Source organism: Zonotrichia albicollis, chromosome 7 (genome assembly GCF_047830755.1).
Source record: "Zonotrichia albicollis isolate bZonAlb1 chromosome 7, bZonAlb1.hap1, whole genome shotgun sequence".
NCBI classification, from domain to species: domain Eukaryota; kingdom Metazoa; phylum Chordata; class Aves; order Passeriformes; family Passerellidae; genus Zonotrichia; species Zonotrichia albicollis.
The window spans coordinates 49,388,090-49,411,885 of NC_133825.1; the positions used below are offsets into that span (position 1 = coordinate 49,388,090).

The 23,796-nt window shown below is 43.4% G+C and overlaps 1 protein-coding gene across 1 annotated transcript in view; it reads left to right on the forward strand.

Annotated features, from left to right (window-relative positions):
* MGMT (O-6-methylguanine-DNA methyltransferase) overlaps window positions 1-23,796 on the forward strand; it is a 139,894-nt gene that overhangs the window by 9,701 nt on the left and 106,397 nt on the right. The window contains exon 3 of the mRNA XM_074545410.1: window positions 10,809-10,948. Coding sequence (XP_074401511.1) covers window positions 10,809-10,948 — 140 coding nt within the window. The remainder of the gene's footprint in view (window positions 1-10,808; window positions 10,949-23,796) is intronic.

The window sequence follows — 23,796 nt, forward strand, 5'->3', positions numbered from 1 at the left end:
GGCAAGTGACACGAAACTAATAATTTATTATCTAACCTTTTCATTTCCCCCTCTCTCACGTGGAGTTGAAAGGTGCAGCTTGAGCTGTTCGGGGAGTTTTCCCCTTTTGATATGTGGGAAGACAGAAGGTTTGAGGTAAAACACTCCAACTCCGCTGTGGGCACTGTGCAGACACTTCCCTGTGCTCTGGATGCATATTAAATATTGATGTCCTGATGTAATTGGTGATTTTCGGGCTGTTTTCAGTGTGTGATCAGTGTGCACAGCCCCACGTTGGGGTGACACCCAGCGTGTGCCTGGCCATGGATTTGCAGGAATCAATTATCACCCGTGCGATGTGCTGAACACTTTTTAAGGAGGCTGCTGAAAAATGCTTTGGGAAAGCAGGCAGACGTGGGAGTTTTCCATAATCACTGCCTGTGCCTCCCACTCCATCCCTGGTTCTGCTGCTGTGACCAGAGATGAGTTTTGGGGTTGGGTTGGGTTGGGCTCTGGGTGACCAAACCTCAGGATATCTCCATATTTAGGGATTTGGGTGGGGGTTTGTTGTGCTTCTGACAATGTGGCAGTTTTTGTATTTCATTAGAAAACTCTAAATGTCATTCTGCTCCTCGCTGCATTTCTGGCAGTTAAATTTGAAGTTAGTGAATGGATTCTTGTATTAACCCTGATGCTTTCCTGTGTTAATAGTGAAAACCTTGTCCTGACTCCAGCAGGGATGGACAGCTGTAGGAAAATCCAGATGTGAATCCCAAGACTATGCTCTTGTTTTTTTATACAGATCTTTGCAACACCTCTTCTGTCTGTATTTATTTCCCTGTATTTTGTGTTTTTAGTGAATCCCTAGTACACATTTTGCTGCTCTGTGCACTTCAGAAATTTCAGCGAAATTCTTTCCTCACACACAACTCAGATTCCTGACTCTCCTTCAGCTTAAGGAGCACTATTAATGGTTTTGTTCATATTGCTTAGATTTATTTTGTTATTATTCTCCAGCTCCTACTCTTCAGGTAGAGCTATTTTGGTATTATAAAGAATGATGGATTATATAGGAAAGTTTCTTTTGAAGCACTCCTGATATTGTGCAATGCACTTGGGGGTCAGCTACACTTGACTGATGCATGATTTATCCCATGTCCCTGCCACTTCCTGAGATAAAGCTGCTATTTTATCAAAAATGCCAGCAAGTGTGATTTAGAATTTATACCCCTCCTTTTTCAAATAATTGTTCTGATTACTTTCTGGCACGGCAATAAAATGATAAAGGTAATTGCACACAAATGTGAGATAGCACCAAAATACAATAAAATTAACCTGAATTAGCTTGACTTGTCGATGAGAAGTATTTATGAAATGTATTTTTGCAATAAGGGAGACTGATATTATAGCTGGAAGGTGAGTTATTGCCTTAATGTAATACTCTTTGAAATTTAAAAAAGAGACTGTTACAGTTGAGGGTGATTGTGCCTTTGAAATTAAGTTGAAGTGATTCTTATAATTGGCAGCAATAATGCATTGGGAAGGTAATATCTTTTATTGTGTTATGCCTAGTTGCATTATCTTTTATTTAGCTGGTCCTGACTCCAGCTCTGCAGAGAAGAGAAGCAGGAGCAGATCAGGAATTTTGTGGATTTAGGTGATAAAAACTTGAAATGTTACCCAATATTAAAGTCATTCTTCTGCTGGTTTTTTTTTTTTTCATTTTTAGCCCATTTTCAGTTCCTCTGAACCTGATACAAGGCTCATTTGATTAAAATTTCATCTGTTTTCCTTGTATTGGAGTAGTTGCCATGTATTTACATCAGGCTGAGCCTGTAAGAGCCGAGCACTCCAGGCTCGCTGTGTCAGGTGCTGATTTGGACAGTGAATTTTGTATTTCTCTGTACCTCTCACAGAAAAGCGTGAACACACTCTTACAGCAAATCCCTTAATGGTTTTTAAGGAGTAGACCCTCAAATCCCAGAATCTCTGAGGCTGGAAAAGCCCTCCCAGCCCATGGAGTCCCAGCTGTGCCCCATCTCCACCCTGTCCCCAGCTCCGAGTGCCACCTCCAGGTGCCACCTGCAGGGATGGGCACTGCAACCCTCCCTGGGCAGTTCCTGAGCCCCCTTTCCATGGGGAAATTCCTACTGTGCCCGCCCTGGGCCTCCTTTGCTCCAGGTGAGCCCCTTCCAGCTCCTCAGGGATTCTGCAGGCCCTGCCCAGCTCCCTCAGGAATTCTGCAGCCCCTGCCCAGCTCCCTCAGGGATTCTGCAGCCCCTGCCCAGCTCCCTCAGGAATTCTGCAGCCCCTGCCCAGCTCCTCAGGGATTCTGCAGCCCCTTCCCAGCTCCTCAGGGATTCTGCAGCCCCTTCCAGCTCCTCAGGGATTCTGCAGGCCCTGCCCAGCTCCCTCAGGGATTCTCCAGGCCCTTCCCAGCTCCTCAGGGATTCTCCAGGCTCTGCCCAGCTCCTCAGGGATTCTCCAGCCCCTTCCAGCTCCTCAGGGATTCTCCAGCCCCTTCCCATCTCCATTCCCTTCCTTGGACACGCTCCAACCCCTCCATGTCCTTCTTCTCCTGAGGGGCCAGAGCTGGGCACAGCACAGAGGGAATGGTACCTGTATATAGATAAGTCAATATGTGGCCAGTTCTTTGGATTTAATTCTTGAAGTGATGAACACATCTGGAAAATGACGATTACTGCACTATGACTTTTCCTTTGCAAGAGATTTCATGGGGTCATAGAATATCTTGAGTTGAAAGGGACTTGTTGAAACTCAACCCAGTAACAACAAAATAGGTGCTTTTGGGGGCCCTCTAATTGTTAAGAGACAAGGTTTTAAATTTTTATTCTTTAGTACATTTATTTATTTATTGCTTGGAAGCAAATTTCTTAATTATTTTTAAATATATATATTACAAGTATAAAAAAATCAGTGTTTTATTCCCACTGACTGTTAAAATATTGAACAACTCAACAAAATATAACATTGCTTTGTAGTGCTTCTAACTGAATCTTCTGCCATAGGATTCCCAGCTTCAAAAATGAGGAGCTGGAGGACTCAATCCCTTTGGTAGGTCCTTGGAAGGGTAAGAGGGACAATGTGCTTCCCCTCCCCTTGGAAGTGACCCCAGGACTTGTGGCTTTTGGGCTGGTTCCTGGTGGGATTTGCAGGTACTAACTCAGTGCACACACTTGTTGCCATAATCTAATTATTCCAGGAATATCTGGCACTGTCCTGTCCACTTTCCCTCCCCTTGGGGCTCCATTTCTTTCCCAGTTTAATTAATTATAAAATCTCTTGGCAGTTTGGTGAGTAAATCTGTGTGCCCACCATGATCAGGAATTTTTAAAATTAATAAACACCACACTTCTTCTGTACAGTGTGCAAATAGAAGCAGAGAATTGTCTGGGTAGGAAAACACCTCAGAGATCATCAAGTGTTATTCTTTGCATTGTGCCATTGATATTACGTGATATCAATTTCCTGATTGATGTATATGTGCTTTATTATGGTATCCATGCTTTGAGTGCCACGTGGCTGCTGTGCCTGCAGCCCATTTAAATTTCCTGTATAAGTAATGGCTGGGGAAAGATGCAGGATGTGTTTACATGTTTTTGGAGAGGTTCTGGAGGAAACAATGCAGCAGAATTCCTGTTTGAGCAGCCCGCTGGGGTCTGCTGTTCAAGCACCAGCTCCAGTCCAGGCTTGGCGTGAGCAGCAGATGGAGTTGAAAGCTGCACTTGTTGAGCGTGGAACGCAGGAGCTGTCCCCCACCTGCCCCTTGCAGGGGAGCTGAAATGGGTTTATTACAATTGCAGTGCCCTTGCAGGAAAGCCAGGCAGCCAGGCCAGCCCTGGGTGCTGGGAATTGCTCGCTGCTCCCGTCTGCCAAAGCCGCGACTGAAGGCGCAGCCAAAGAGCCAGAGGCGACCACTGCTTGGAAAGGCACTTCCCAGCTTGGCATTTCGGGGGCTTCTGGGTGCCATCCAAAGAGGATTAGTAGGATAATGCGATGGGACAACAGGAACTTGCTTTTGTTGTCTTTGATTGTTTAATAAAGAATTACGTGTTTGCTCTCCTCGAAGACTTTTGAAATGCCGTGGAAAGCAAATGTTGCTCCGTGTGAGCACGTATCCCCCTGGTTTTTGGGGGCTTGTGTGAAGTGGGCCTTTGGATAAGGGAAGAGGAGCACTGATTTTGAGTGTTTATGCCAGTGTATATTTGTATATGTTCAGAATATGCAGTTGGATTCTGTACCTTCACATTTTTATGGGATTAGTTCTTCGCAAGGTAAAGAAATTGCATCACCCCAAACTAACCCTGGATTTGCTTCCAGTCTGTCTGACATTTCCTTTCCAAACCTCCCCGCGCCAGGAAATGAGGAGGTTTTGTTTTCATACCCTCTGAAGTTGCAGGTTTGGCTTAACCAGGGTTAGATTTACTCAGAGAAGCAGTGAGACACACCAGGAGAGCACTGCAGGGTTTCAGTGCAGCTCTTGTTTGAGAGGCTCAGCTGGGGAGGTGTTTATTGTTCCTGCGGCCAGCAGAGAATTCCATGGACCTGCGTCTCCAGTGCTTTTTGCTGGACAGCTGAAAGTTTGTTTTGGATGCTGCAGGAAGGAGAAGTGCACCCAGCAGGGACTGGGATTGTGGAGGGGGATGAGGTGCCTTGTGTCCAGGTCAGGCTTGTTCAGTCCACAGGAACCTGCAGCTGGATATAAAAGATTGTATTTTAGAACATTAAAGGTAATTTTAAAAGTTGTTGAGTTTTTTTTAGCCGGCTGTATTGACAGAACTGCATGAGATAGGTGCCGAGAGGATTGTTTTGTTTCAAGACTTTACCCTTGGGTTTAGGAATATCTTCTTTTCCTCAAAAATTAGCTTTTGCCTTAATTTAAAACCTGTGAGGCACTTGGCTTTCTTTGGACTGACAGTTTTCCATATTTTTGGAGGATGCTGTGAGTGAAGTGTCACTGGAGGGATGCTGGAATTGGGCATTACCTGGTTCAGAAATTATTTTTCCATTAAGTAACGAGGGGTGTTGCTCGGAGCTCCCTGTGTGTTGCAGAGGGCAGCAGCCATCTCGTCCTTTTTGGACAAGGAGCTTTCCGACTTTCAGGACAACTTTCTCACATCTTCAAGTGTCCAGAAGAAGACGTCAAACCCTCAGGGGTGTGTTTGGATCAGGACATCCTTATCACAGAATTCCAGAATGGTTTGGGGTTTAAAACTCATCCAATTCCATCCCTGCCACGGCAGGGACACCTCCCACTGTCCCAAGTACTCCAATCCCAATGCCCAGCCTGGCCTCGGGCACTTCCAGGGATCCAGGGGCACCCACAGCTTCATATTTCTTTGGAGTTCACACCATTCTATTTAGTTGGAAGTCTTTGGACTCTTTTCTTTTTTTTTTTTTTCCAAGAGGATGAAACAGTTTTTAGAAAAATTTGTATTTTATTTTGAAAGGAAATCAGACATTTCAAAATGAGCAAACAGACCGAGAATTAAATGTTTCTCATTCTTTCTAACTTTTATTCCAGTATAGCAAAGTGATATTAATATTCCAATATATTAAACTTTCACTATATCTCACTTCAAGTTTCAATGTATTTCACTTTTATTGTGAAAATCCCAACAAACTCTTTCCTTCTTGCTTCCCTGCGGTAAAATTATTTGTAGTACAAAAACTCTTTGTTCTCTTGGAACAGTAGCTTTTGTAAGGTGAAAATATAGATGATTAATCAAGATATTAACAGGAGCAGATTTGTAGATTGTTCTGATTGCATGGATCCTGTCTTCTATTCACAGCCCTTAAATCTTTCTTTGCCTTGAAACACTAAAAAATGGCTTTTTCCTCTAAGACAAGGCCCATAAGGTTGGAAAACCACCCTCCACCCTGCACTATATGTGCAGAAATACATTACTTTTACTATTAATATCTTTTCCCATATTCTTTACATACAATGGATTGTTTCCTTTCAAATAAACAGGCAGAACCCAGTAAAACAAATACAGGAAGTTTTAAACTATTAAGGAGATGTGGAGAGAGGTGTAATTCAGTGAAATCCTTGGATGGGTGGCCCTCTGGCATGGGCAGCCTCATCAGTGGCAGAGGCTTTGTGACGCTAAATCATTTTACAAACATTTCTTTATGATGGATTTTTGCTTTGCCTGATGGGATTTGATAAGGATTTTGTTAGGAGGAGGATGCAAACTTAATGCATCAGGAAAGGGTGACTGAAATGAAGAAGCAAATTGCCAAACTGATGTATTCCCCTTAAATTTAAATCCAATATTTGAAGCTTTGATTGAATTTTAATTCAAAACTTGAATCAATAGCAAGGAGGTTTGAGATACTCAAAAGAAGGACTCTCTAAGAGCTCAGGCCTGGTGGTTTTTGCCTGTAATTAAGAGGAAGGAGCAGCTTCCCTGGCATTTATTGATCGTCCTCAAACTCAACAAATGTCTGGAGTGGCTTTTTTAGTGAGTCCCTGATCCTCTATGGCACCATCAAAACAGGGCAGGTGTTTGTGAATTGTAGCTCATTTGTTGATGCAAACATCAGGAGTTTGATGGAGATTTTAGGATAAATTTATGGAGAATGGGAAGTGATGAAGTTTTTAGGATAAATTTGTGGAGAATGGGAAGTGATGGAGGTTTTGGGATAAATTTATGGAGAATGGGAAGTGAGGAAGTTTTTAGGATAAATTTGTGGAGAATGGGAAGTAAGGAAGTTTTTAGGATAAATTTATGGAGAATGGGAAGTGATGGAGGTTTTGAGATAAATTTGTGGAGAATGGGAAGTGAGGAAGTTTTTAGGATAAATTTGTGGAGAATGGGAAGTGATGAAGTTTTTAGGATAAATTTGTGGAGAATGGGAAGTGATGAAGATTTTAGGATAAATTTGTGGAGAATGGGAAGTGATGGAGGTTTTGGGATAAATTTATGGAGAATGGAAAGTGAGGAAGTTTTTAGGATAAATTTGTGGAGAATGGGAAGTGATGAAGTTTTTAGGATAAATTTGTGGAGAATGGGAAGTAAGGAAGTTTTTAGGATAAATTTGTGCAGAATGGGAAGTGATGGAGGTTTTAGGATAAATTTGTGGAGAATGGGAAGTAAGGAAGTTTTTAGGATAAATTTGTGGAGAATGGGAAGTGATGGAGGTTTTGGGATAAATTTGTGGAGAATGGGAAGTGATGGAGGTTTTGGGAAAAATTTATGGAGAATGGGAAGTGATGAAGTTTTTGGGATAAATTTGTGGAGAATGGGAAGTGATGAAGTTTTTAGGATAAATTTGTGGAGAATGGGAAGTGATGGAGGTTTTGGGATAAATTTGTGGAGAATGGGAAGTAAATGAACAGGTGGTGCTTGGTCCCACCTCTCCTAGGGTGGGCATCAACACCTCCAAGGGAATCACCTGCAGGTGGTGATTCCAATGGATTCATACATGCAAAATTCAGATTTTATGGGTTAGAATTCCTATGATTGGTGCAATCTGGGGTCCTCTGGCAGTGATTTTGAGTGTTGGAAGGCAGTGTGTGGTTCCCTCCTAGCCCAGCATGGGAGCAAGTTTGGGTCAGAAACCTCCTGAGCATCTGGGTGGGTTCTTCACCCCCACAGAAGTGTGAAGAACTAAACAGCATTTCCAAATGTGCAGCAGTGGCTTGGCTAGAAACGGTGGGAATGGGACCATTTTGGGGTCTGCGGGAAGTAGGGGGAAGAATTGCAATGCAATTTCCTGCTGCTGGTTGTATTTCCATCACACGTACCTCAATTAACACTTGGTTAATCTGAAAATGATCAAGAGACCCTTTCTTGGAGGAACTGGGACATCTCCCTGATTAATGCAGGTTTGAAAAAATCCAATTGCAGGATGTGTGAGGCCACATTCGATTTGCCAGCTGAATATGTTATTTTTGCCTTGATTCCCAGAAATATTTGAGGGGAAAAGAAAAAAAACTTGTGAGGGCTTCCATGCTGTAGCCTAATGGAAATCCCCTGCTAAATCAGATGCAGAGGGGATTATTGTTAATATTTTGATATTGGTGCGGTGGGTTTATATTGTAAAAGCAGAGTGAGGGAAATGGAAAAACCTGTGGAGAGGAGATCCATCAGAGATAGGGCTCTGATGGGAGGATTCAGTTCTCCATAATCCTGAAAGGAAAATCAGGGCTTGCTCTCTGGACTTTTCTGGAAAGCACAAATTGTTTCCTGGGACTACATGGAGTATGGAAATGCTTTGCTACAGATTTTTTTTTTTTTTTTTTAAGCCTTGTTGATTCTCGAGATTTCTCTGCATTTTATTTCTCTGTTCATCATTATGGATATGAATTGAATTCTAGGATGTCAAACCAATGTCCAGGGGAGTTTTTGGGGGTGTTAGGAGCAACAGAACATGGAAATATTTGAATTATTTACTGTAGTGTGAAAGCTGCTTAATGCAAATTTAAATAAAATTGCAAAAATCTTCCAGTTTAGCAGTCTGGTGAAGTAAACTTACGGGTGTTGCACCTGTGGTTTTATTTCTTTGGGAGAACTCCAGAGGTTGGCAGGAGACGTTTCCTGTCTAAAAAGTGTTTTTTTTTTTCTACCTTATATGAAAATTATGAGATATTTTGATACAGAATTAAAGGCATTTAATTTCTGGGAGGAAATTTCTCCTGTCCAGCCTCAATAACAAAATTTGTGTCTGGACAGAGGAGTGTGCATTGTACATCTGTCAGTGACCTTCATCCTGGAGCATCCCAACCCAATTGCACATGGATGTGGATCGATGTCCTGCAGCCTCATTCTTCTACAGAAATAAACCTCCTGAATATTGCTGCCCCATGAATATGATAAACAAGGCTGCAAATAGGGCTTGCAGTCACTCAGGGCTTCATCCATAAAGTTTAGTTCAACTTGGAGAGAGCTCAGAGGGTTATTGATAGTTCTCTGCTGCTCCCTGCATCCTGGGTTTTGGTCTGATGGAAATGTCCTGGAGCACATGGTGTGAGGTTCAGTGCATCTGGTTCAGGGCTGTCACACCAATAAACATGAAGAATGTGTGCTGGCTTGCCACATATGTAAATTTACTGCTTGTTTGCTGACTTCTGCAATGAGATGCTGCTCCAAAGAAGTTCTCCCATGTCCTCCAGGAGGGGGAAAGAACATGGAAAAAGTTGGTGGGAAAGGAGTTTGTTTGTGATGCCACCAAAGATTTGATTATTCAGCAGTTGGGGTTGCAGACCAAGTAAATAAACCACAGGGAACCTGCAGGTCCTGGACTGCTCCAAGCTGAGTGAGGTTGCTCTGGTTGGTGTGTGTCTGTAATGGAGCAGTTGTGTAAGAGCTTCCCAAAATTCAGGGCTTTAGGTTTACTTTTGCTCTAGTTCTGCAAAAACTGTCAGCTTGATGGTTTTTCTGCTCTCTCTCACACTGGTTATATTACTCACAGATGTGACTTCATTCCACAGCACTTAATAATGGGGCTTGAAAAGATTCTCTTGTTTGGAAAACAACTAATTCTTGTACAGCTGTGAGCAGTGGGCAGCTGTAAGTCACCCTGCTGGACCTTCCTGGCTCCTGCTGCACCCCTGCTCTGGCGTTCATGGAATCCCAGAATGGGTTGGGATCTTAAATCTCATTTCATCCCATGCCCTGCCATGGCCAGGGACACCTTCCACTGCACCAGGTTGCTCTAAGCCTCATCCAACCTTGAACACAGGGAATTAAATAAAAGAAATCCAAGAAATTTGTTGTTCTCTCAGTGTTGTCTCAGGAAAGCTCATGAAGTTCAACAGGGTGCTGCAGCTGGAGGGACAGGACACGGGGAATGGCTTCCCAGAGGGCAGGGAAGGATGGGATTTTGGGAAGGAATTGTTCCCTGGGAGATTGGGCAGGCCCTGGATCCCTGGCAGTGCCCAAGGCCAGGCTGGACATTGGGGCTGGAGCACCTGGGACAGTGGGAGGTGTGGAAATAAGCGATTTTTAAGTTCTCTTCCATCCCAGACAGTTGTAGGAGCCTGTTATTCTGTGTTTGCTGGTGGAGTTACCTTGTGCTGCTTCACAGTTTCTCAGTTTTTCCCTTTTTTTCCCAGTTTCACATGAACTGAGCTCTTTGGAGCTCAGGACTTTGTGTGGTCTGGACCAAAGGTTTGGTGTCTGGGTGGCTGCAGAGGATACTGGTGATGTCCTGTCCTGTCCTGCTGCAGTGATGGCACAAACCAAACTGGGAACACAACTCACACTTCCAGGCTGGGGTTTTTTTTTAGCCAAGATGAATTTGACAAGTCTGTTATTGTTGGTCTTGTCCAATATTGGGAAATACTTGGCAGCTGTTTCCAGCTACATCCTATCAGTAATTGTAAAAGCAGACTGGTAACAATGGGAATAAAAATATGCTTCTTTTCCTAAGGAATGATTGATTTTTTCATGTGTTTTCTTTTCCAGCAGACATATTCTATTTGTGTTCCAGCTGTTATTTGCATAACACTGCTGCTCTAAACCACTGAATCTACTTTGTTGTCACAACAGTCCTGTTTTAAATAAGTGTCACAACACATTGGATTTTAGCTGATAAACCAGCCATGCAACTGCTGCTATTTCATGTTTTTATGAAGATCACTATGCTTCTAGTTAATGTTTTTTTTTGAGACTTTGATTTAGGTGCTGACTTGTGAAGATAGATCATTTTAAGTTGGAATTTTGAAAGCGAATGCTGTAGTTGAGGAAACTTGAAATTCACTGTTGTCTCCCTTTTTTCAAATTGCTTTTGAAAACTCCTCGAATCTGTTCCTTGGTGCAAATGCCTGCAGTTAAAGAGGGTTTTATTTCCTCGAGCAGGTGAATTCCAAGCAGGGAGGATCTCCATGCCAGGAGAAGCAGGTGGTGCTGCTCAGCCCCCTGGGCAGGATGGAGATCTCGGGCTGTGACAAGGGCGTCCATGAAATCAAACTTCCCAAACCCAGCCTGCCAACACCGGGGTGAGTTCGTGTCCTGTTGATCCCGGCCCTGTGCTTGTGCTGGGAGAACGGGATTGCCCAGAGCGTCTGAGAGCGCTCTTGGCTGTGCTGATCCTGCTGGGAGGGGGCTCTTGGGCCCTTAGGGACTCCAAAATGCATCAATTCCTCTGTGCCTCAAAAATATTGTCAAAAACATTCTAAACTCTTAGTGTTTTTAAGGTAAGTGTTGAAAGAATCTCCTGCCTGCCTTAATTTTTGGCACCCATACAAATGTCACTGAGGGTAAAATCTCCTTGCACACCTCACAAATCTTGCAGACCTACACCTGTTTTTATATTTTTATATTCTTATATTCTTATATTCTTATATTCTTATATTCTTATATTCTTATATTCTTATATTATTTTTATATTTTTATATTTTTATAATTTTTCTATTTTTCTATTTTTATTTCTAATTATTTATTTTATATGTTTTCTATGCATTTAATATATTCACATTTTTATATTTTTGTATTCTATATCTTTATACTTAATATATTCATATATTCATATTTTATATTTTTATATTTAAGTTATTATATTTTATATGACTAGATTTGTATTCTATATACATAAATTATTATATATTATTTTTATATTTAAGTGATTATATTTTATATTACTAGATTTATATTCTGCATACATAAATTATTATACATTATATTTTATATAAATAATTTTATGTTTATTTTTATATTTCTATATTTTATATTTTATATTTTAATTTTTAATTCTGTATTTTTCTATTTTCATTTTTTTATATTTTTATCTAGAGATCTGTGCTCCAGCAGGTAGAAGCAGGACTGACTGATTGTTTTAATTACTGTGTAGTACTGGTGAGAGCTTTGGTTGCTTTCCCAGAGCTGTAGTGTCTGCTGGAGTTTGGATCAGATCCCACGTGGCAGTGGAGGTGATGTCTCAAATCCAGGCCTGGCTGAGGAGGCATCAGTTCCTTTTCCTGTTGTGTTCAGTCTGCTGGAGTCCATCTGTCCTGCTCTCATCTTTGATTTTTTTTCCTTATTTGTGAGGAAATGTTCAGTGACATTTTTAAAAGGAATGTTGAATTCATTCAGAATTAGGTGCTAAATTTCTATGCCGAATTTCTTTTGCAAAATCAAGACTTGTTAGACTTTCTCAGACATCTCTAAGACTGGTCCTTCAGCTGAGTTTGTTAATTAAATTCCACTTTTCCACAGTCTGCTACATCAGTGCTGCCACTGACAAGACTCAAACAGGTTCGGCTTCTTTTCTCAACATTGTCTTTTTTTCATGCTCTGTTTGCCTCTGAAGTTCTCCATGGATTTTCAGGATGCTTGTTTTCCTTTTTTATTCTCCTTGTAACTGAAATGGGTGTGAAATTAATCAGGACTATGGAGCATAATGTGTGTTCTGCTTGAAATATGATTTCACCTTCCATACAAAAACTCTGAAGCTTCTGGATTTCACAGTTTTACCAACTCCGGGGGTATGGAAATGACTGCTGCACTTCCTTCAGGTTCTGGATTTCTGCTGATGAGGAATGGAAATAAATGGGTATTTAGGGTATAGCTGTAACTTGGCTTTGCTGCAGAGCAAAACCTGCCTGGAGAGCAGCCCAGGGGATGAGGATTTTCACCCTGTGAAGGGGAAATGTCAGTGAGGGAGTGGAATAACAGCTGGAACAAGGTTTGGGGGATCTCATTTGTAGGGATGGGTGCTGCTCTTTTACCAGAACATCTGGTAAAAAAAATCTGGTTTTGTTTTACCAGGACATCTGGTTTGCTGTAACACGTTCACGTTCTCTCGTTGAAATTTCTCATGATCTTGTCCTTCATCAGAAGTTGCACAGTTTGGATCCTTTTCCTAAATTTTAATTTGCACCTGTTCTAGATCTTCCCTTTTCTCAGTGGTGAGCTGACTTCACTTCATTTGAGGCATTAATGGCATCCCAGTAGCTCTCAGCCTCACAGGCTGCATGATTTATGTGCCAAAATTGTTGCATTAGAGGGTCTATCACTCAGGAAATAACTCTGAAGCTAAAGGCAGGAAGAGTGCTTTTATGATTACTTTAAGAATTTAAATCTGAGGAAGAAAGGTGGGACTTCCTTTTGTCTTTAGCACTGATAAAGTTCTAAAAATTTTAAAGCCATCTGTAAATGTTTGTGCTGAAGTATAACATTTAATCTCTCCTACTCATCGCTGGTGAATAGTTGTTAAATCTGGCCTCATTATTTTCGACAGAATAAAATAAAAACAAAGCAGTGCCTGGTGTTTCTCCTAACTGGCTAATAAACGCCATGGCAAGAACATTGGGTGGGAAAAAAAAAACATAAGAAACATAAAAATTGATTTTAATGGACCCCTGTCAGAGAGAACCATAATGAGCACAAGTCTGGTAATAAATATTGGTATTCTGCTCCACAGTGCTTGGGACTTCTCATGTGGAATTGCATGTAACAATCAATAGAGATTTTAGGGTTTTTTAACAACAAAAATAAGTAAACCTTTGAAATATATAAATACTTAAGACTTGCAATCTGTCAGACAAACCTGGTAGTTGTAGAAAAATCTGATAAGAGCCCCTGGTTAATGGCATAATCGCTTTGTGGAGATCTCGCTCTGTTTTACAGCTTGTAAAATGCTGTGCAATTAATCACCTGAGATTACAACCTCCTCACTGATGGCTCTCCTTAAAACTTAAGAACACAGACTATAATGGAGCCTAAAAGGAGAAGCAACAAAGTAAAACCCAGTTTCAGTATGCTTGAAAGAAATTGATCTATTAATGAGATGAAACTAATTGTAATAACCTGAGGTTATTCTGCTCCTCGGGAAGCTGCAGGGCTTAAAACTCCAGACACGTCACACAGGGATGGTTTCTCTTGGAGAGGAGGCATCTTTATCCAGGCTTCTGAAATCCTGGATGTGCATCCCATTCCTGGATGGGCTTAGAGCAGCTGGGACAATGAGAGGTGTCCCTGCCAGGTAGGGGTGGCACTGGGTGGGCTTTGGGGGACCCAAACCAGGCTGGGATTTTGTGATAAGGATGCCCTGATCCAAACAGGTCCCTGAAGGTTTGACGTATTAATCTGGACAAGTGTATCTATTTCTAAGAACTTCAGTTTCACAGTTGATATGTTAAAAACCCTTAAGTGTGTATAAGCTGTGTATATGTATTTTTTAGATATATTTATATATATATATATATATATAGAGAGAGATTAAAAAAAAGTAAGTTATATAGTTTCTATGATATTGTTTATTATTGTGTAATTTATTATGATATATACAATATATAATTGCATATATACAATATATATAATATACAATATATATATACACAATATATATAATATACCATTATATTGTATAATATATATTATATTACAATATAATATATATTGTAATTATACAATATAATGGTATATTATATCTATTTTATGCTATATCAGCTGTTGTAGTTTTTCTTTCAGTTCATGCCAATCTAATGATAAGTTTGAATCAATATTCCTCCAACATCCCGACCTGAAATATTACAAATGTTTAACACTTCTTGCTCATGTACAAAAGAACAACTCCCTTTCTTTTACTGGTATTATACTTCAAAGTGTCTCCAGCAGCTTTGGAGTTTCAGAATTAGGTTTTTTGCTATTCTGCTGCCAGCTGTGGTGTTCCCACACTGGGATGACTCTGCTTTGAGAGGCCTTGACTCATTCCAGAGGTGCAGGAGTAAATTATCCCCTTGGTGAGCAGGTAACACAAACCATGGTTTTCCCTCTAATGAATATTTACAGCACAAAATACTTAGGAATTGTGAGCTGTGGACTTGGCATTGGGGTGGCATGTTTGGGCAGCCTGACAAATGGTCAAACCCTGCATTTTCCTGGTGTAGGAATTGCCTGGTAGGAATAGACCCAGGCTTCATTTTGGGCTCTCTCAGGAGCAGTGTGATCTCATCTGCCCTCTGTGTTCCCTGCAGGTTATTTGTAATTTTCCTTAGTGTTTCATTTCCCTCCATGTTACTGAGGGACCTCAGAGGAGGAGGAGCAAGGAGCCAGTTTGGCCCTTCCCATATTATTAATCTGCCTCACCCTTTCAGGGTGAATCTGCAGTTCAAGAAGTTCACCAGGGTTTCAGTCAGCCTCTCTCTGTCCCTGTAACACGATCAGAAGCTCTCCAGAATCTCAGTTTAAGCAGGTTTCCAGCTATTAGAGATGGAAGGGAGATCTCAGGTGTGTGCAAAGGCAGAGGATGCAATGGGGCAGGGAATCTGCTAAGAGCCTAGAACAATAACTTGGAGAGGTGTGAACCACTCTGTTCATCTCTGAGGTATTTAATCATAGCCAGTGGTGATGGTTTAAATGTCAACTTTGCTAACTGTTTCATTCCTCATGCTGTAAAATTTACTGGGAGTGATATCTCACTTTGATGCCACAAGTGGGAGGCATTTGGGAGAGTGCCACTCCTCCTATTTTTCCACTGAGCATCAGCCAAGGCTAAGAAACTTAGTGGAGCTCAGGGGCACAGTAAAAACCCACTGAAGGAGGTAAGGATGTGACTTCTCTGCTGCTTGGAGTGGATTCCTGGTTTGCCATGAACATCTGAGGTGACTTCTGTGAGTAGAGGATTATTGGCAGTGTGGCTTGGAAGAGGCTCCAGTCTTCCTCATTCAAGTTCTTCCTTGAATATTGTGTAACAACAGAGATTTTTGTGTTGGTGCAGGATAAACCCTGAATGAGCCAGAGGAAAAACTTGGGGTAAAGAAATTAATGGGTTGGGATGAGCTCTAAATGGAGAGTGGGAGCAGGGAAAGGAATGGGGCTGGGGAAGGGAATGGAGAATCCCTGAGGGAGCTGGGCAGGGGCTCACCTGGAACAAAGGAGGATCCCCAGGGATCTTTTCCCTCTCTGGAATTCCCTTCCAGGAGGGCACAGCCAGAGGGGATGGGGCTGTGCTCCAGGGAACAGGGACAGGAGCAGAGGGAACGGCCTCAGGCTGGGCCAGGGCAGCTCAGGATGGAAATTAGGAGAAAACTTCTTGTGGAAAGGGTTGTAAAGCTTTGGAATAGCCCAGGGAGGTGTTGGAGTCCCCATCCCTGGGTGGGTTGAAGCTTGAGGACGTGGTTGGTGGCTGGATTTGATGATCTTGGAGGAATTCTCCAACCTTAACAATTCCCCAGTTCTGTGGCACCTGGTTCCTGTGGGTGATGCTTGTTCAAATCCAGGATTTTGGCCTTTTAACCCCTCCCAGAGCTGACAGCATTGGTTTTCACCCTGATGAGCCAAGGGACAGCCTGTTTGTGGTGCCTGTGTGGAGCAGTCACCAGAAGAAGATCACTCTTACATAAATGTTCCTCTTTCAAAGAAAACCTTTCATTTCCAAATATCTTTTAACTTGTGGCACAAAAATCTCATTGAATTTTCTACCACTGGTTTTGGAAACAAAACATGCAGATGCCTGGGTAATAGGGAGATGATGCTTGTTACTTCAAATTACTTCAAAATAACAGGAAAGTGTATTTTAAAAAATAGGAAAGAAAGGAAAAAAGAAATATTGCCTTCTCTGGTAGAAGTCTCTACAAATATCCAGGCATCAATCTTTATTTCAGCAGATTCAATGGATGTGGCAGGAAGAGTTATTATATAGCATAGTCCTCCTTTTATTAAAAATAAACTGGGCTAGGGTTTTTCATAGTTTCTTGTGGAGATGCTACAGATTGTTTATGGTGCATCAAGCTAAGAAAACTTTTTATTGGAAGTGGTGTTTCCAAAACATAAACAAAACAACTTTCTGCATGTTTTTAGAGTTCAGCCTGACACGTAGCACAGCTCAGAGATGCGGTTTCACATGGTTTTAGCAATGGTTTGTGGGCAAAGTTTTATTGTCAGGTCTGGCTGGTGAATTTAATTCTGCATGATTAGCAAAACCCACGTTCCTCTCTCACTGAAGCTGAAGTGAATCTTGAACAACTCCACTGTAATCAATACTCGACTTTAGCTGTGTTATTTTCCCTGACAGCACGGCTGCATTTCTATTATCTGTCAAAGGCAGCATTGCAGGATTCAAATAGGAGTGGGTTTTGCAAGGCTTCAGTTGTGGTTTTCTCCTGAAATCTTGGCAGAGAAGCCTTTGAGGGCTCTGTGCAAGAAAAGAAAAATCAAAGTGCGGATTTTTTATCGGTGGATGAGAAGCTGGGCATGAGCTGGTCGTGTTCACTCAGAGCCCCCTGGGCAGCAGGAAAGGGGAATTGTGTGCCCAGGTGAGCCCCACCTGCAGAGCCCAGCCCAGGAGGGACCTGGAGCTGCTGGAGAGTCCAGAGGAGGCACCAAATGCTCAGGGGATGGAGCAGCTCTGCTGGGACACCTGGGGGGCTCACCTGGACAGGGGAAGGTTGGGGTGAGCTCAGAGTGGCCCCACAGCACCTGAAGGGGCTCCAGGAGAGATGGAGAGGGGCTGGGGACAAGGATGGAGGGACAGGACACAGGGAATGGCTCCCAGTGCCAGAGGGCAGGGCTGGATGGGAGATTGGAAATTGGGAATTCCTGACTGGGATGGGATTCCCAGAGCAGCTGTGGCTGCCCCTGGATCCCTGGCAGTGCCCAAGGCCGGGCTGGACATTGGGGCTGGGAGCACCTGGGGCAGTGGGAGGTGTCCCTGCCATGTCCCTGCCATCACTGGATGGGATTTGAGGTCCTTTCCAACCCAAACCATCCTGGGATTGTTCAAACCCCTGCAGTGCTGGTTCCCCCCAAGCCCTGCACGTTGCTCCCATCACACGTTTCACAGTCAGGGCTCTCCAGGCTGCTCTTCCAGACTCATGTCAGTAAAACTCTGCTGTGGTTCAGTTCTGTCCCTCCAGGAGAGCTGCAGGTGGGATTCCTGTTACACACACCCAGCTGTGTCTGTGCTCACACCCCTCTGTTCCATCCCAAAACACCTCTGTGGCTTTAAATTGCTCCCAGCACTATCTGTGCATCTAAATTTTTCTTTTTGAGGACCACAGAAGTGAGGGAGGAAACCCAAGATGAAGAGTTGCAACATTGAAAACACCCACTAATTCTGGGACATAATAGAAACATAATCCATGTCATTATGCAGCCCATTTTCCCATCCTTACAGCAAGGATTTGCAATGGAAAAATGCTCCACTGCATTAATCTGCCTCTGGCAGGGGCAGTGGAAAGGTTCCACTCCTGGCCTGAATTACTCCTGGCATTGGTGGAGTCACACCAGGCACTGTTCCTGTGGCACAGCACAGGGCAGGGAGTCAGGAGAGGATTTGTTTTCTGGGAATTTTCTCGAGGAGATGATGCTGCATAGACAAATTCTCCCACTCCTCTTTGGTGGAATCATTTTTCATCACTATTAGAGCTCTGCATCTTCCAGACCAGAAAGAGAGAGTCATATTTGTGGTATTTTCAAGTGGGTGTCTGCACAAGTTATATTATCTAATACAGTTTCTTGTTATTTTTGCTGTTTTAAAATATCAGCACTGTAAAATGTGATCAGTGGGCTCTTCTAACATGTCTTGATTTAGGAGCCAGCCCTGAGGGTTACAAACACAGCCCAGCTGAGCAGCAAAGCTTGGTGTTGTGCACCCTGAAACTGGGCTTGTGCTGTTCAGACAGAGCCCTGTCCATGTTAATGTGCAAGGGTTGGAAACATCAGGTCAGTGCCATGGGTTGTGACGGTGCTCACAGGGGTTCTTGGATGAGAGAAGAGAGGAGGATCTGACTCCATGTTTCACAAGGCTGATTTATTGTTTTATGATAATTTTATATTAAAACTATACTAAAAGAATAGAAGAAAAGGTTTCATCAGAAGGCTAGCTAAAAATAAAGTACCAAAGAATGATAACAAAGGTTTGTGGCTCTCTGTCCGAGCCAGCTGGCTGTGATTGGCCATTGATTAGAAACAACCCCATGAGACCAATCCCAGATGCACCTGTTGCATCCCACAGCAGCAGATAACCATTGTTTGCATTTTGTTCCTGAGGCCTCCCAGCTTCTCAGGAGGAAAAATCCCAAGGAAAGGATTTTCCATAAAAGATGTCTGCGACAATGAGTCACCGCCCAGCAGGAATCATGGAATGGTTTGGGTTGCAGGGACCCCAAATCCCCCCCAGTGCCAGCCCAGCCATGGCAGGGACACCTCCCACTGTCCCAGGTGCTCCAGCCCCAATGTCCAGCCTGGCCTTGGGCACTGCCAGGGATCCAGGGGCAGCCACAGCTGCTCTGGGCACCTGTGCCAGGGCTGCCCACCCTGCCAGGGAACAATTCCCAATTCCCAATCCACCATCCATCCCTGCCCCCTGGCACTGGGAGCCATTCCCTGTGTCCTGTCCCTCCATCCTTGTCCCCAGTCCCTCTCCAGCTCTCCTGGAGCCCCTTCAGGCCCTGCCAGGGGCTCTGAGCTCTCCCTGGAGCTGCTCCTGTCCAGGTGAGCCCCCCCAGGTGCCCCAGCCTGGCTCCAGAGGGGCTCCAGCCCTTGGAGGATCTCTGTGACCTCCTGTGGGTTTACTGCAGCTGCTCCAGGTCCTCACTTTGAGGAGCCCAGAGCTGGACACAGTTCTCCAGGAATTGAAGGAGAATTCTCCAGGACTCTCTCAAGGAGAGAGGGGGACAATCCCCCCCTGAGCTGTTGGTGACACTCCTTGTGATGTTCCTGGGATGCTGGTTTTGCTGTTGGGTGGCTGTTCCCAGCTCCAGCAGCAGTTCCTGCTCTTCCCTGGCCACTTTGGCTCACACATTTCAGTGAAACCCAGAGGTCTCACCCTGCCAGTGCCCGTGCTAATTATGGCTGTTCTTAAAATGCCTCCCGTAATTCCTTCTATAAAAAGAATTTTTAAGGCTTGGTAGGACAAAGCCCAGTAAATCACCCTGGAGCTCAGGGCTGGGAGGGAATGTGTGTCCTTAACCCCCAGGTGCTGCTGCAATGCTCATCCCTGCAATGCCAGGGATTTCAGGGAAATGGCAAATGCTCCTCAGCACCCCATGCTGGGAGGGAAAGAGTTAAATTCTAAAACCTTACCCTGTAACTGTAAATGCCATTTTTCTTTCTTCACAAATGTAACCTTTTAACATTTATTTTTAGCTTTTACATTAATATATGTAAAAATATTAAAAGCTCTTGTATATTACATTAAAAACTTATGTCAGCTGCCCTGCTTTTTCCTATTTATTAAAACTTTTCAAGCAGTGAAAACATTTTACTTGTTAATGAGGGGAAGAAGGAAAATTAATGACATAGAGCTCGGATCTTCCAAGATGTCTCCTTTTAACCATGCAAAACCAGCTCTTTTCCCACACTATGTAGTTTAATTTCTGTGTTAGGGTTCAGTAAGCAAATGCAAATAGATTTAATGATTTGCATCAGTAGATCACTTCTCAGTTTAATATCCTCTGATATTTTGGTCAAGGACTTTTTCTTTGGAAGGCTACTGCTGTTTTGTGGAGGAAAAATATTAATAATGGTGGCATTGTGAGGTTCAAGTAAAGCAGGGGAAAATGTATAACTTATTCAAAAGCAGCATCTCCCATTATCTTCTCACTAAGATCATGCAGTGGAAAAAGTTATCAGGGAAAAGACACTTAAGAAATAATTGTGAATTGCAGATGATATTAAACATTTAGTGCTGCTTTCCATCCCACGTCTCATTTTCTGTCAGAGTGTTCAGAGGCTGATCAGATTGGCAGTGATGAGAGGTGCCTCTCCCTTGGATGGGGAGTTGTCTTCTCCCCACCAGGAATAAACAGGAGCTGTTCCACCACTCCAGGCTTGGGGTGGCTTCATTGGAGCCTGCAGTGTTTGCCTTACTTAAATCCAACTTCCCAAAATTCCTTAAAATGCCTGTTCATTAAATGAAAATAGTTCCAAGGATGGATCTCTTGCAGATCGACCCCACCAGCTCGTCTTTGCTGGTTCTCACTGATTCTGGGTAAGAAATAAATTCCTGTTGGCTTTTGAGAAATTTAAACCTGTTTAGTGCACATAAATTCTTCAAGTGATAAATACTCATTATTGCCTCGTTGCTTACTGAAATGGGCACTTGCTGGTGACAAAAACTTTCTGATTGCTTCTGAATTTCTGAATAACTGTTGTGGTCAGCTGAGCAACTGAGGTTTGGAGCATTTCTCAATTTATTTGGTTAATTGTGACCTTTGAGAGGCTTATTGCTATAGGCTGCTGATATATGTAAATTGTCCCTTGCACTAATAGATTTCTCAATCGTGTTTTATTTTCCTGTTATTATCATCATAATAATGTAGATAGAGACACGAAGTCAGAATTGTCTGCAGGCTGTGGCAGAGGACTTTCCTCCTGCCAGCTCAGAGCAAGAAATAATGAGATTAAGTTAGAAACTTTGTCCTTTAGGTTCCCAGTCAGTTGTTTTCCTGTCATTTGTTTTTGCTGTGCGTTATTGATGCCCGTCCCCCTGGCTCTGTCATGCCACAGTTGGGTTTTGCTTGTGCTCAGGTGATGATGATGAACAGCCTCTCCGAGTGCCCTGCTGCTGGCGATGCTCCATCAGTGTCACAGCCCGCCGGGGTGCAGGGCTTTATTGTTCCAGAGGTGCTCCCGTGCAGCTGCTGCTCCCACGTGTGCACACACACACAGATGGCAGCGTGGGCAGGCTGGGCAGGGCTGCCAGCGTGGCTCCTGGGGTCAGCAGTGGTGCCCAGTGCTCCCTGGCAGAGCTTTAGGTGGGAAAATGCTGACTGCTTTCTGCTGTGGGTGGAAAGCTGTCCGGTTTTCGGCTGTTTGAAGGGCCTGGAAAGGCCCGGAGTGGCCTTGGGGCAGCCCGCGTATCAAAGGACGAGAAGAGGCTTCAGTTCTTCTTTCGGTCTCTGTGTTTATTAATTGTTTATCTAAAAGATTTTCTTTCGGCCCGACAGAGCTCTGCTCAGCAGCCAGCCATGAGCACACTGTGCTGCCCTCCGGGCGGTCACCTATCTTTATACCCAAAGTTACGTGTACAATATTTATCATTTTTCCCCAATACCTTTTTCCCTTATTGTCCGGTGCACTTTCAGTAATGACCAATCCCAAAGTGCCACCATCACCACAGAAGATGGAGGAGAAGAAGAAGAAGAAGAAGGACAGGACACGCCCCAATTCCTCCATCTTACTTCTCTAAACCCCCCTGTACATAAATCCTAAACCCTGTGTCTCACCCTCTAATTAACCAATCCCTTCACCATTCACCCCGGTGAAACCCTCCTGTCCTCATACAGGTGTCGTCTCCTGTGTAGGATCAAAGTCCAGCCACCAGACACTTCTGGAACATTCCAGGACTCCCGAGCCCCCCAAGGGTGGTCTCGGTGGCTCAGCACCTCAGTCCTGAGGTGCTGAGATCCCACAGAAAGGCTGTCCAGAATTGGAGGGAAAACATTCAAAAGGGTGAGGTTTTTCCACATTCATGCACCCACACGAGTAAAGGTCTTGATATGTTTCAGGACCAAGCTGGTATTCTGCCTACCTTAGGAAAATTTAGAATCTACAGGTTGTCCATCCAGATTATCTGGGCAATAAACTGACATTCCAAGTCTTTTATTTCACACATTGAAATCGCTGAAAGGACTTGAAAGTTCCCTTGAAGACAGATGCTCTTTTAGACATTCCTGCTCCAGTCGGAAATGTCTGGGTTGTTCCTAAGAGTGGGGTCAGGGTTATATCCCAGGAGAATGAGTCTCCCTGGAAGAGTGGTGGTTCCTGGGTGAGAGCATCAGAGCATTCCTGGTGCTGCCTAGGAACCCTCATGGCCAAGAGGCCTCTGCATTTATTGCTGTGTGAAGCATCATGGAGGGACACCGGGGTTTTCACCAGGCAGAGCTCCTGGGGTTCAGGATGCTGTAGGAAACCATGGAATCACCATCCCTGAAAGTGTTCCAGAACCACGAGGACATGGTTTAAAGGTGGACATGGTGGTGCTGATTGATGGTTGGACGTGATGTTCTTAAAGGTCTTTTCCAGCCTTAACAATTCTGTGGTTCTTCAATTTATCAATATATGAAATACAACTGTGCTGACCAAAAACTTCCAGCTGGATAACTCCACCAAATATCCTGGAGTGTAGATGGCTGGATAAGTGGACAAAGGAAGATGGAAAATATTTCCTGCTATATTTTTTAAGCTCTTCAAGTTCAATGATCTGACTTGGGGGAGGAGTTGTGGAAAGTTTAAACGCTGTATGAAACTTGGCCATAAATATAAATCAGCTCCTATTAAGGCAATTTGAGCTGTAATACCTCAATAATTTGCAAGTAGTCATTCTTCACGCTCCTGAATGTTCTTCACCTCTGAGAAGAGTTTGTTCTAATTTTAAATGGACACCTGAAGAATATAGAAAATGTCTTTCTGTTTGTACCTCTGAAATTCCAGAGTCCACACTGACCTGATCATTGCACCATGGACTGTCTTGGCTCTCTGCACCTCTACCTGAATTCTTTGAAACAGCCTGGTTTTCTTTAATTTCTTCTGCTCATGCTAGCAGGGATAACAAACCAAGGTGGGTGGAGTTGTTTGTGGGATTTTTATTGATTCCTTGAATATTTTGGTTGGTTTTTCTGCCTTTGCTGCCGTGGTTGTGTTAAAGCAGATGCCGTTTTCCTGTCGGTCATGGTTGGGATCACCTCTCAGCTCCTGCAGGTCAGAAGTTCTCTGCAGGCTGGGTAATATTGCTTGTGACTCTGAGCTTGTCCAGATGCTCCTCATTGATGCAGAAATCCTCTGGGCTTTGAGATTTATGTCCCAGTGTGGAACAGAGGATATCCTCAGGGTTGGGATAGCGTGTCCCGCTTCCTGCCCGTTCTGGGAAATACGTCTTGGAATTCTTTCTCGTAGGACCTGC